This window comes from Oncorhynchus masou, chromosome 5 (genome assembly GCF_036934945.1).
Source record: "Oncorhynchus masou masou isolate Uvic2021 chromosome 5, UVic_Omas_1.1, whole genome shotgun sequence".
NCBI classification, from domain to species: domain Eukaryota; kingdom Metazoa; phylum Chordata; class Actinopteri; order Salmoniformes; family Salmonidae; genus Oncorhynchus; species Oncorhynchus masou.
The window spans coordinates 12590158-12604757 of record NC_088216.1 but is presented as its reverse complement, the minus strand read 5'-3'; the positions used below and the strand labels follow the sequence as shown (position 1 = coordinate 12604757).

Here is a 14600-nt window from a genome sequence, read left to right as displayed (position 1 = left end):
GTAAACACTCTGAAGTTTCAAAAACTGTTAGAATGATGTCTGCGAGTATAACAGAACTCATATGGCAGGCAAAAACCTGAGAAGAAACACACTATATATATTTTTCTATTTTATTATTGACTGTATGTTTGTTTATTCCATCTTTGTGTTGCACTGCTTTGCTTTATCTTGGCTAGGCCCCAGTTGTAAATGAGAACTTGTCCTCAACTAGCCTACATGTTTAAATAAAGGTGAAATACAATTTATAAAAAATAAATGGCGAGGTGCTGAAGCTCATTTGCTGGAAATTCAAATTGTAGTACTCAAAATATCCCCACACAGCTTCCCGAAAACAGTCACTTTCAAGCTAGGAATTTTGTAGATAATTGAGGTAAAACAGTTGTTCTGCTCATAGATTATCCTCTCTGGGATAGGGGGCAGTATTTTCACATCCGGATGAAAAGCGTGCCCAAAGTAACCTGCCTGCTACTCAGGCCCAGAAGCTAGGATATGTATATGTTTCTAAAACTGTTTCTAGAACTGTTTGAATAATGTATGTGAGTATAACAGAACTGATTTGGCAGGCGAAACCCCGGGCACAATCCATCCAGGTATTCTTTTGTTTTAGGTCAACCTGTTTTCTATTAGGTTTCTATGGCAAGCCCGTTTTAATAGAAATATGCTTGCAGTTCCTATGGCTTCCACTAGATGTCAACAGTCTTTAGAAATTGGTTGATGTTTTTCCTTTGAGTAATGAAGAAGTAGCCCTTTCCTTTCTGGGTGTATAGCCATGGGGAATGTTTTGTTTGGGTGCGGGACCTGAAGCTCGTTCCACTTTGATTTTATCCGCTTTTGAACACAGTTTATCCCGTCTAAAATATTATCGATTATTTACCATTTATAATACCTAAAGTTGGATTAGGAAAGTTGTTTGAAATGTTTGGACCAAGATTACAGGTAATTTATTAGATAACTTGTAGTCATGTTGGGCGAGTTGGAACCGGTGTTTTTCTGAATCAAACGTGCCAAATCAATGGACATTTTGGGGATATAACAACAGAATTCTTTGAACAAAATGACCTTTTATGATGTTTATGGGACATATTGGAGTGCCAACAGAAGAAGATCTTCAAAGGTAAGGCATGAATTTATTTCTGACTTTTGTGTTGCGCCTGGCTGGTTGCAATATAATTTTCATGTGTTTGTGTGCGGGGTCCTGTCCTCAGATAATTGCATGGTTTGCTTTCGCCGTAAAGCCTTTTTGGAATCTGACACTGTGGCTGGATTAACAAGAAGTTAAGCGGTTGAAAAAAAATTACGTACTCAAGTTCTGTAGCGTTTCTTTAACTAAAACACAGCAAATAAAAATGTGCATGCACAGAAACACATTTAGGGTCGGGAATACTAATCTAAATAAAAACTTGTTTTCGCTTTATCATTATGGGGTATTGTGTGTAGATTGATGTGGGAAAATTAAATGTTATGCATTTTAGAATAAGGCTGTAACAATATATGCATACCGCTGCAACACCAATACCACCAGTCCCTGTCTTTTATTAAAGATAGATAACACAGAGATAACTACATGAAAGACATGTCTAAGGTCACTTTGTAGTTTGAGTTCAGGTTAAATATTGCTTTGCTACAATCTGATGACCTCAATTTATTGTTTCCCAGAAACGATATACAATAGTGATGATGTCATACTCCACATCACTGTCTGGAACACTCCCGTAGTCCTGGCAGGGTTTATAATGTCAGAAAAACAGAGAGATTGACAGTTCACATCATCAAAGCACACAGGTAAGTTTACAAGTTTCTTAGGCAATTGATAGTATTCATGATAAGTTCAGTGGTCTCGTGCACTTTAAAACTGCACTTTAAAACTAGCCATGCAATCAAAGTTTATTTATCACGTGCGCCAAATACAACTGGTGTAGTAGACCTTACAGTGAAATGCTAACTTACAGGCTCTAACCAATGGTGTGAAAAAAGGTGTGTGTGTATATATATATATATGTGTGTGTAGGTAGGTAAAGAAATAAAACAACAGTAAAAAGACATTTGAACAAAGTGTAGCAAGGCTATATACAGACACCTGTTAGTCAGGCTTATTGAGGTAGTATGTACATGTAGGTACCGTTAAACTGACTATGCTTATATGATGAACAGAGAGTAGCAGAGGCGTAAAAAGAGAGGTTGGCGGGTGGTGGGACACAATGCAGACAGCCCAGTCAGCCAATGTGCACTGGTTGGTCGGGCCAATTTAGGTAGTATGTACATGAATGTATAGTTAAAGTGACTATGCATACAAGATAAACAGAGTAGCAGCAGCGTAAAAGAGAGATTGGGGGGGGGGGACACAATGCAAATAGTCCAGGTAGCCATTTGGTTACCTGTTCAGGAGTCTTATGGCTTCTGGGTAAAAACTGCTGAGAAGCCTTTTTGTCCTAGACTTAAATATGGAGCTTCATTAAATGTGTCAGTTTGAAGTGAAGTGTGCATTCAAGTTGTACACTATTGATGAACCTTTTACTGCAGTGGGTAAATCAGGGTCTCCTAGAGGGTTTCTTGGTAGTCTTAAATAAATCTACTATGAAACAAAAGTATCCACCTCACACACATAGTTAAGGGCTTATAAAATATAAAACACCTGTACCATGTCAGATATAGATTTGAAATGTATTACACTGAGTTTGCATCCCAATATTACACTTTATATACATCACAGAAGACCGAAATATAACAAAACTGTTAGACATTTTGACATTTCTAAAAACAATCTTTATTAATTATGAAAAGTATTAATTACATTTCAACCATGAGGGTCATTTGACAGAAGGGATACTGTTACATCATAGGGAATGTTGTGCTTCAAGAAATCTGTGGAATATATAGATTAAAAGAAGAGTCATAAAATTCTTTCCACATTTCTCTGTTTTGTTAGGAAAAGGTTTACATCTGGTTCTTTACACCCTCAAGGCATGACGAGCAGTAACATGGGTCATCCTCTAACGCCAGGCTTACTACTTCTAATGCTGATACCCGCCATCACAGCTGATAGCTCCGGTAAGGTTGAACAACATGCAATTGAGTAAGTGCATCTGTTACGCCCCTGAAAACAGGGGAGAAATAATCACCAGTGATACGGTATTGTTTTCTCAATTCAACTTTTAGTTCAATCATTTTACTTTTGTAACACATTACAAAACTACAGAAAAACCATTATACAAATAACACAGCAAAATATCCTATTAACAACGCACATGCTCATTCACAATCGACATAAAATGGCAGCTACTCTCAGTACGACGCTATTCTTCACTTCAACAGAGCAGGGCTAATATTACTCTCTGCAAACTTAACTCTACCTTCCTCAAGATGTTACTAAGACACAACTTAAACACTCTTAACGTTAGCGAGTTATAACATTTAAATTACTATTTTATCATCAATAAAGTACCTGAAAACAGGGGAGAAATAATCACGAGAGTGATACGGTATTGTTTTCTCAATTCAACTATTAGTTGAATGAGAAAAGACTTTGATTTCCCTGGGAATATGGGTGGAGACCAGAGCAATCGATCTCCGGCTCATAGATTAAGAGCATTTCGTAGATCACAGATTAACACTTTTAGGCACCACAAAATAAAGTAATCAATATAACGTTTACACATTACTCTCACAATTGGTACCCTTTGACGGATTTGAACTTTAACACAATTATATGAATGTTATCAATCGCTATCAACTAATACTGAATGCATCTTCTTTTTAACCTTAGATATTTTAAGATCCTCACATACTATGAACTTACTAATACTTTTTAATGTATAACAGGCTATGAATATTTCCTTTAACCTGTCACACATCTAGACAAGATTATCTCTGTTAACATCTGCAAATATATATATGTATGAGATTTTGTTATATTTGATTTGACAATTCATTCAAAATACATTCTATGTTGCTCCAGGCAACAGATACACAAAATAGTTTAGGATACATACACAAAAAAGTCAAGAGACTTGATTCTGTTGTGGTCTCCATATTATTGTTATTTGTATTTTTTTTACTGTTCTGTTGCTGTACTGTCCCGTAGCGGTCTCTAACTCCTTGATATTAGCTGTGGCTTTAACTCAAGAAAAGTCAATAGTAGGTGTTTCCTTCACAGGTTCTGTCGTCACCAGCTGTGAGGCATGCCACCCTCATGCTACCTGTCTTGCCTCTCTACTCAACAATGAGGTAGAGGTTGAGTCTCCCTCATTCAAGTTAGTCACTTGCAACTGTAAATCAGGCTTTGTCGGCAGCGGCATCACCTGCTACGACCTCAAGCTCTGCGCTGGCGGCTCCTGCTGTCGTCAAGGTTACAGCTGGTCAACGGAGTTAGGCTGTGTGGACGTTGACGAGTGTTCCCTCCCAGACCAACCCTGCAGCCCTCCTCAGGTCTGTGAGAACACCCCCGGATCCTTCAACTGCCTGGGGCCTCCTGAAGACGACCTCCACTCCAGTCCTGGCGACTCCCGTTCAGTGCAGTTTCAGTGCGGGGGGAGACGGTGTCCAGTGGGAGAGGACTGTATCAGTGTTGGTGGAACATCTTACTGTGCAGACCCCTGCCAGCACTACACTGTACTGAATGATGCCTGGCGTGCCACCAACAACAATGAAGCAGTTTACTACTACTGCGACCAGAGGATCAACTGGCAGGGCTGGTATCGCCTGTTCCTTGGGGACACCAGTGTTCAGATGCCAGAGAGGTGTGTGGAAAGGTACATGTGTGGAACCGCTGCCCCCATGTGGCTCACAGAACCTCATCCACAGCTGTTAGACGGGGTGGTTCAGAGGGGTGTCTGTGGACACTGGTTCTCAGAATGCTGCCATTTTAGAGAAAATCCCATCCATGTCAAAGCTTGCTATGGAAACTACTATGTCTACAAGTTTGTCCCTCCAACAATATGCAACTTGGCCTACTGTGCAGGTATAGTACAATGCTTGTCTCTGATTCTTAAGGACGACAAGAATATTTAAGATGTCTGGAATGCACTCCAATTAGTCACATCAATCTATTACCCCTCTCCCTCCTGTCCTTCTAGATGTCAACACCAAGGTGTGTTCTACATGTGGAGTATTTGACGCCTGTGTGAGTGATGATAAGATCAACTGGAGGTGTGAGAGGAAAAGTGAGTGTTAAAGAAGAACTCAATAAATATAAATGTAAATATTGTCTCAACAGAGATAAAGATACATGTAAATATTTTCCCAACAGAGATAAATATAAATATAAATATTGTCCCAACAGAGATAAATATAAATGTAAATATTGTCCCAACAGAGATAAATATAAATGTAAATATTGTCCCAACAGAGATAAATATAAATGTAAATATTGTCCCAACAGAGATAAATATAAATGTAAATATTGTCCCAACAGAGACAAATATAAATGTAAATATTGTCCCAACAGAGATAAATATAAATATCGTCCCAACAGAGATAAATGTAAATATTGTCCCAACAGAGATAAGTATAAATGCAAATATTGTCCCAGCAGAGATAAATATACATGTAAATATTGTCCCAACAGAGATAAATATAAATGTAAATATTGTCCCAACAGAGATAAAGATAATTGTAAATATTGTCCCAACAGAGACAAATATAAATGTAAATATTGTCCCAACAGAGATAAATATAAATATTGTCCCAACAGAGATAAATGTAAATATTGTCCCAACAGAGTTAAATATAAATATTGTCCCAACAGAGATAAATGTAAATATTGTCCCAACAGAGATAAGTATAAATGCAAATATTGTCCCAACAGAGATAAATATAAATGTAAATATTGTCCCAACAGAGACAAATATAAATGTAAATATTGTCCCAACAGAGACAAATATAAATGTAAATATTGTCCCAACAGAGACAAATATAAATGTAAATATTGTCCCAACAGAGATAAATATACATGTAAATATTGTCCCAACAGAGACAAATATACATGTAAATATTGTCCCAACAGAGACAAATATAAATGTAAATATTGTCCCAACAGAGACAAATATAAATGTAAATATTGTCCCAACAGAGATAAATATAAATATTGTCCCAACAGAGATAAATGTAAATATTGTCCCAACAGAGTTAAATATAAATATTGTCCCAACAGAGATAAATGTAAATATTGTCCCAACAGAGATAAATATAAATGCAAATATTGTCCCAACAGAGATAAATATAAATGTAAATATTGTCCCAACAGAGACAAATATAAATGTAAATATTGTCCCAACAGAGACAAATATAAATGTAAATATTGTCCCAACAGAGATAAATATACATGTAAATATTGTCCCAACAGAGACAAATATAAATGTAAATATTGTCCCAACAGAGACAAATATAAATGTAAATATTGTCCCAACAGAGATAAATATAAATGTAAATATTGTCCCAACAGAGATATAGATAAATGTAAATATTGTCCCAACAGAGATAAATATAAATGTAAATATTGTCCCAACAGAGATAAAGATAATTGTAAATATTGTCCCAACAGAGATAAAGATAATTGTAAATATTGTCCCAACAGAGACAAATATAAATGTAAATATTGTCCCAACAGAGATAAATATAAATGTAAATATTGTCCCAACAGAGATAAATATAAATGTAAATATTGTCCCAACAGAGATAAATATAAATGTAAATATTGTCCCCACAGAGATAAATATAAATGTAAATATTGTCCCCACAGAGATAAATATAAATGTAAATATTGTCCCAACAGAGACAAATATAAATATAAATATTGTCCCAACAGAGATAAATATAAATGTAAATATTGTCCCAACAGAGATAAATATAAATGTAAATATTGTCCCAACAGAGATAAAGATAAATGTAAATATTGTCCCAACAGAGATAAATATAAATGTAAATATTGTCCCAACAGAGATAAATATAAATGTAAATATTGTCCCAACAGAAATAAATATAAATGTAAATATTGTCCCAACAGAGATATAGATACATATAAATATTTTCCCAACAGAGATAAATATAAATGTAAATATTGTCCCAACAGAGATAAATATAAATATTGTCCCAACAGAGATAAATATAAATGTAAATATTGTCCCAACAGAGATAAATATAAATGTAAATATTGTCCCAACAGAGACACTACAGCAAAGATCAGAAGTTAATCCACATATCTTTGTTTTGTGTGTTTTGGTTTGTAACATTCTGTGTTTTCTGCTTAGCTCTGGAGCTGGTCTGTGGGCGGAGCTTCATACAGGTGGGTCTTCAGATGGTTAACCTGGAGGCCGGACGTCTGGATCCTTCCTCTGGTCACCTGGCCGACCCCAGTTGCTCCGCCCACCAGGAGGCTAACGGCACGGTGTGGTACCAGGTGGAGCGAAGGGAGGGACGCTGTGGAAACACTCTGGAGGTGAGAACACGGTACCTCAGTTTGTCCCAAAAATGGATGCACTGGAGGAGTAACTGCAATGCATGTATTACATCTATCTTATGACCTTTTTTTGTCTTTTCCCAGACCAACAGCACCCATGCTGTCTACTCCAACAGCCTATTTGTTTACCCATTAAATGCAAGAAACAACTCTCTCTCCCAACCCCTGAGCATTCCATTCTCCTGTGCCTATCCCCTGGAGACAGAGAGCAGCCTGGGTGTGGCCATCAAACCCTACCTGCTGTGAGAAATAGGATTTAGTCTTTTTGTAGGCCTACTCCTCCCAAACTGTTTGTTTTTCATTTCATCATCATCATCTAACTTCATCATCAACTCAAGCTGTCATGATGAGCTACATTTAGTCTTATCATTCCATGACAGATCTGACTTCCAAACGTCAGTAACAAGGATGAGTCTGTCTCATATCTGGTTGCTTCATGTTCACCTCTCGACAGGACGGAGGGTGGAGTTTCAGGTTTAGGTGCCAAGGCCGAATCCTTCATGTCTCTGTATCGAAACGCCAACTTCACAGAGGCGTACCCACCTGGAGAAGTCCTCCTGCCAGTGGGCTCTGCCTTGCACGTGGGCGTGTCCGTGGACGAGACATACGACCAGTTGGTGGTGGTGCTGGAGAATTGCTACGCGACTCACACCCCCAACTTTGATGATCTTATGCGATACGTCCTTATTCAGAACAGGTCTGTCTGTGCCTTCTTGAGTTGTGTCTGACCATTTACTAAAACTGTTTTTCTGTATGAATATTTAAATATTTATTTCCCAGCAGCATATCACCCACTGCTGGCTGGCTTCTGAAGCTAAACAGGGTTGGTTCTGGTCAGTCCCTGGATGGGAGACCAGATGCTGCTGGAAGTGGTGTTGGAGGGCCAGTACGAGGCACCCTTTCCTCTGGTCTAAAATAAAATATCCCAATGCCCCAGGGCAGTGATTGGGGACATTGCCCTGTGTAATGTGCTGTCTTTTTGATGGGATGTTAAACAGGTGTCCTGACTCTCTGTGGTCACTAAATATCCCAAGGGACTTATTGTAAGAGTAGGGGTGGTAACCCCGATGTCCTGACTAAATTTGCCAGGTCGTTGCTGTAAATGAGAATGTGTTCTCAGTCAACTTACCTGGTTAAATACATAAAATACTAATTGTATTCATACCCCTTGACTTATTCCACATTTTGTGTTACAGCCTGAATTCAACATGGATTAAATATGTATTTGTTTCACCCATCTACACACAATAACACAGAATGACGAAGTGAAAATGTGGTGTTTTTCTGTGCACATTTATTGAAACTGAAATACAGAAATATCTAATTTACCCCCTTGGGTAAATACATGTTCAACTCACCTTTGGCAATGATTACAACGGTGAGTTTTTCTGGGTAAGTCTCTAAGGGCTTTGCACACATGGATTGTACAATATTGAAAAGAAATCCTTATTTTAAAAAGTCCTTCTTCAGGCTCTGTCAGGTTGGTTGTTGATCATTGCTAGACAAGTCTTGCCATAGATTTTCAAGCTGATTTAAGTCAAAACTGTAACTAGGCCACTCAGCAATATTCAATGTCATCTTGGTAAGCAACTCCAGTGTATATTTGGCTTTGTGTTTTATGTTATTGTCCTGCTGAAAGGTGAATTTGTCTCCTTGTGACTGTTGGAAAACAGACTGAACCAGGTTTTCCTCTATGATTTTGCCTGTGTTTAGCTCTATTCCGTTTCTATTTATCCTAAAAAACTCCCCAGTCCTTGCCGATGACAAGCATACTCATAACATGATGCAGCCACCACCATGCTTGAAAATATGACGAGTGGGTCTCAGTGATGTGTTGTGTTGGATTTGCCCCAAACATAACAAGTTGTATTCAGGACGTAAAGTTAATTTCTTTGCTAAATGTTTTGCAGTTTTATTTTAGTGCCTTATTGCAAACAGATTGTATGTTTTGGAATATTTGTATTCTGTACAGGATTCCTTATTTTCACTCTGTGATTTAGGTTAGGATTGTGGAGTATCTACAGTGTTCTTGATCCACGCATCGTTTTCTACCATCACAGCCATTAAACTAACTCTAACTGTTTTAAAGTCACCATTGGCCTCATGGTGAAAACCCTGAGCAGTTTCCTTCCTCTCCAGCAACTGAGGAAGGATGCCTGTATCTTTGTAGTGACTGGGTGTATTAATACACCATCTAAAGTGTAAATAAGGGATATAACTTGATAAGTAGATTTTTACTCTTGAATTTATTAAGACTTGCCATAACAAAGTGGTTGAACACTTATTGACTCAATACATTTTAGCTTAACATTTTAACGAATTTGTAAACATTTAAAAAATATATATTTCCACTTTGCCATTATGGGGTATTGTGTGTAGGGCAGTGAAACACAATCACGGTTTAATCTATTTTAAATTCAGGCTGTAACACAACAACATATGGAAAACGTCAAGGGGTGTGAATACTTTCTGAAGGCATTGTATTTAATAGAGTTTTTCTATGCTCTGCGTGAAATTATTCTGTCACAGGTGCCCTAGCGACCATCATCAGGTGAGGGTGGAGGAGAGTGGCTCGTCCCTCAGGGCTCGCTTCTCTGCTCTGCTGTTCCTGTACCAGGGGGACTACCGGGACGTCTTCCTGCACTGCAGACTCAGCCTGTGTGACCAGAGGAGCTCCTCCTGCACTCCAGTGAGTCCTCAACTCATCCACAGCCTCCCTCTCTGGTCCTACTGAGTGTCTCCCTGGTGTCTCCCTCTCTCTGGTCCTACTGAGTGTCTCCCTCTCTCTGGTCCTACTGAGTGTCTCCCTCTCTCTGGTCCTACTGAGTGTCTCCCTGGTGTCTCCCTCTCTCTGGTCCTACTGAGTGTCTCCCTGGTGTCTCCCTCTCTCCAGTCCTACTGAGTGTCTCCCTGGTGTCTCCCTCTCTCTGGTCCTACTGAGTGTCTCCCTGGTGTCTCCCTCTCTCTGGTCCTACTGAGTGTCTCCCTGATGTCTCCCTCTCTCTGGTCCTACTGAGTGTCTCCCTGGTGTCTCCCTCTCTCTGGTCCTACTGAGTGTGTCCCTGGTGTCTCCCTCTCTCCAGTCCTACTGAGTGTCTCCCTGATGTCTCCCTCTCTCGAGTCCTACTGAGTGTCTCCCTGGTGTCTCCCCAGTGTTTCTGCCTCAGTGTCTGGTGTCTCCCTCTCTCGAGTCCTACTGAGTGTGTCCCTGGTGTCTCCCTCTCTCGAGTCCTACTGAGTGTCTCCCTGGTGTCTCCCCGGTGTTTCTGCCTCAGTGTCTGGTGTCTCCCTCTCTCGAGTCCTACTGAGTGTCTCGCTGATGTCTCCCTGGTGTCTCCCTGGTGTTTCTGCTTCAGTGTCTGGTGTCTCCCCAGTGTTTCTGCCTCAGTGTCTGGTGTCTCCCTCTCTCGAGTTCTACTGAGTGTCTCCCTGGTGTCTCCCCAGTGTTTCTGCCTCAGTGTCTGGTGTCTCCCTCTCTCGAGTCCTACTGAGTGTCTCCCTGGTGTCTCCCCGGTGTTTCTGCCTCAGTGTCTGGTGTCTCCCTCTCTCGACTCCTACTGAGTGTCTCGCTGATGTCTCCCTGGTGTCTCCCCGGTGTTTCTGCCTCAGTGTCTGGTGTCTCCCTCTCTCGAGTCCTACTGAGTGTCTCCCTGATGTCTCCCTGGTGTCTCCCCGGTGTTTCTGCCTCAGTGTCTGGTGTCTCCCTCTCTCGAGTCCTACTGAGTGTCTCCCTGATGTCTCCCTGGTGTCTCCCCAGTGTTTCTGCCTCAGTGTCTGGTGTCTCCCCAGTGTTTCTGCCTCAGTGTCTGGTGTCTCCCTCTCTCGAGTCCTACTGAGTGTCTCCCTGATGTCTCCCTGGTGTCTCCCTGGTGTTTCTGCTTCAGTGTCTGGTGTCTCCCCAGTGTTTCTGCCTCAGTGTCTGGTGTCTCCCTCTCTCGAGTTCTACTGAGTGTCTCCCTGATGTCTCCCCAGTGTTTCTGCCTCAGTGTCTGGTGTCTCCCTCTCTCGAGTCCTACTGAGTGTCTCGCTGATGTCTCCCTGGTGTCTCCCCGGTGTTTCTGCCTCAGTGTCTGGTGTCTCCCTCTCTCGAGTCCTACTGAGTGTCTCCCTGATGTCTCCCTGGTGTCTCCCCGGTGTTTCTGCCTCAGTGTCTGGTGTCTCCCTCTCTCGAGTCCTACTGAGTGTCTCCCTGATGTCTCCCTGGTGTCTCCCCAGTGTTTCTGCCTCAGTGTCTGGTGTCTCCCCAGTGTTTCTGCCTCAGTGTCTGGTGTCTCCCTCTCTCGAGTCCTACTGAGTGTCTCCCTGATGTCTCCCTGGTGTCTCCCTGGTGTTTCTGCTTCAGTGTCTGGTGTCTCCCCAGTGTTTCTGCCTCAGTGTCTGGTGTCTCCCTCTCTCGAGTCCTACTGAGTGTCTCCCTGGTGTCTCCCTGGTGTTTCTGCCTCAGTGTCTGGTGTCTCCCCAGTGTTTCTGACTCAATGTCTGGTGTCTCCCTGGTGTTTCTGCTTCAGTGTCTGGTGTCTCCCCGGTGTTTCTGCCTCAGTGTCTGGTGTCTCCCTGGTGTTTCTGCCTCAGTGTCTGGTGTTTCTGCTTCAGTGTCTGGTGTCTCCCTGGTGTTTCTGCCTCAGTGTCTGGTCTCTCCCTGGTGTTTCTGCCTCAGTGTCTGGTGTCTCCCTGGTGTTTCTGCCTCAGTGTCTGGTGTCTCCCTGGTGTCTCCCTGGTGTTTCTGCCTCAGTGTCTGGTGTCTCCCTGGTGTTTCTGCTTCAGTGTCTGGTGTCTCCCTGGTGTTTCTGCTTCAGTGTCTGGTGTCTCCCTGGTGTTTCTGCCTCAGTGTCTGGTGTCTCCCCAGTGTTTCTGCTTCAGTGTATGGTCTCTCCCTGGTGTTTCTGCTTCAGTGTCTGGTGTCTCCCTGGTGTTTCTGCCTCAGTGTCTGGTGTCTCCCTGGTGTCTCCCTGGTGTTTCTGCTTCAGTGTCTGGTGTCTCCCTGGTGTTTCTGCTTCAGTGTCTGGTGTCTATCTGGTGTTTCTGCTTCAGTGTCTGGTGTCTCCCTGGTGTCTCCCTGGTGTTTCTGCTTCAGTGTCTGGTGTCTCCTTGGTGTTTCTGCTTCAGTGTCTGGTGTCTCCCTGGTGTTTCTGCTTCAGTGTCTGGTGTCTCCCTGGTGTCTCCCTGGTGTTTCTGCTTCAGTGTCTGGTGTCTCCCTGGTGTTTCTGCTTCAGTGTCTGGTGTCTCCTTGGTGTTTCTGCTTCAGTGTCTGGTGTCTCCCTGGTGTTTCTGCTTCAGTGTCTGGTGTCTCCCTGGTGTCTCCCTGGTGTTTCTGCTTCAGTGTCTGGTATCTCCCTGGTGTCTCCCTGGTGTTTCTGCTTCAGTGTCTGGTGTCTCGCTGGTGTTTCTGCCTCAGTGTCTGGTGTCTCCCTGGTGTTTCTGCTTCAGTGTCTGGTGTCTCCCTGGTGTCTCCCTGGTGTTTCTGCTTCAGTGTCTGGTGTCTCCCTGGTGTTTCTGCCTCAGTGTCTGGTGTCTCCCTGGTGTTTCTGCTTCAGTGTCTGGTGTCTCCCTGGTGTTTCTGCTTCAGTGTCTGGTGTCTCCCTGGTGTTTCTGCCTCAGTGTCTGGTGTCTCCCTGGTGTTTCTGCCTCAGTGTCTGGTGTCTCCCTGGTGTTTCTGCTTCAGTGTCTGGTGTCTCCCTGGTGTTTCTGCCTCAGTGTCTGGTGTCTCCCTGGTGTTTCTGTCTCAGTGTCTGGTGTCTCCCTGGTGTTTCTGCCTCAGTGTCTGGTGTCTCCCTGGTGTTTCTGCCTCAGTGTCTGGTGTCTCCCTGGTGTTTCTGCCTCAGTGTCTGGTGTCTCCCTGGTGTTTCTGCTTCAGTGTCTGGTGTCTCCCTGGTGTTTCTGCCTCAGTGTCTGGTGTCTCCCTGGTGTTTCTGCTTCAGGGTCTGGTGTCTCCCTGGTCTCTCTCCTCAAGGTCAGTCCTCTCTGAACTGACCTTGGTCTTTGGTCTCTCTCCTCAGAACTGTGGTAGAAGAATATCCCGCTCTGTCTCCGCCTCTGCCTCCCAAAAGTCCCTTACCATCGGACCAATCACCTGTGAGTATTTTTGATATCATCACACTCACCTCAAAGTAGCTTGTGCGCAGTCAGACACACACATATACACACACCTCTCACTAGTAACCTTCTCCTTGCACTGTTTGTCTTCTAGGGACCAAAGGGCCAGAGTGAACCAAACAGCACTGCAATGGGACAGCAGAGAGCTTCTGTATCTTAATGATTATTAGATAATAAAGTAAAACTTTACTATTATTTCAGTCTTGTGTCATTATATCAATGTATGTTCTCTGTTATCTCTTGGTCTGGTCTGTTGGCGAAGCAGAGTTAGGGTTACAGATGTTAAATCTTAATTTGATCACCTTGTTGTTGCAGGAAATGCAAATGTCTAGTGTATTCAAAGTTTAAAAAGGCATCTAAAGTTTGTAATTTCCACTTGAACATTTCAGACTTAATTTACTCTAACTAAAAAAAATATCAAGCCCTACAAAAATGTCCATTAAATATAAGCCACACAATAATTAATATTTCCTTTTGCTGCGGGATTATTTTCCTGCTTTGAGAAACTGGTCAAATTAAGATACAACACCTGTAAACAGAGAATCTGATATAATTTAATCTTGTTCCTGTCTTTTATTTTCTTTATTATTTTCTACTTATTGTTTCTGTAATGTGCTCTGTGTGTAGGTGTGTAGAGGAGTCAGGCGCAGGACAGCAGATATGAATAAATAAGCGTAATTGACTCAAAATAGACAAATAGAATACAATAAAGCGAGCCCACATAACGGACCGTCTTACATACAAACAATTACTCACAAACAAACATGGTTGGGAACAGAGGGTTAAACAATGAACAAGTAATTAGGGGATTGAAACCAGGTGTGTAAGACGAAACAAATGGAAAATGAAAAGTGGATCGGCGATGGCTCGAAGGCAGGTGACGTCGACCGCCGAACGCCACTCGAACAAGGAGAGGGACCGACTTCGGTGGAAGTCGTGACAGTTTCACACTTAACTTGACTAAACAGCAGGACCTAAATCATTGAGGGTTTGCTTCCTTCTTCATCAAGTAGACTTCCTGATATGACCATATTTGGTTTTAGGCTCGTTGCTA

General features: G+C 42.0%; 1 protein-coding gene across 2 annotated transcripts; it reads left to right on the top strand.

Moving 5' to 3' along the window:
• The first annotated feature begins 1674 nt into the window (after nucleotides 1-1674).
• On the top strand, nucleotides 1675-13741 carry LOC135533310 (uromodulin-like). 2 transcript variants are annotated; one of them, XM_064960691.1, is made up of 10 exons: nucleotides 1675-1782; nucleotides 2962-3048; nucleotides 4154-4957; nucleotides 5073-5159; nucleotides 7245-7432; nucleotides 7538-7695; nucleotides 7908-8150; nucleotides 9983-10142; nucleotides 13450-13525; nucleotides 13641-13741. In XM_064960691.1, exons 2-10 carry the CDS (start codon nucleotides 2964-2966, stop codon nucleotides 13658-13660), a joined length of 1821 nt encoding a protein of 606 aa, XP_064816763.1. In that variant the 5' UTR covers nucleotides 1675-1782; nucleotides 2962-2963; the 3' UTR covers nucleotides 13661-13741. The 2 variants fall into 2 exon arrangements, with proteins under 2 accessions (XP_064816763.1, XP_064816762.1); XM_064960690.1 differs by having other exon boundaries at nucleotides 1677-1782; nucleotides 2927-3048.
• Nucleotides 13742-14600: the final 859 nt, after the last annotated feature.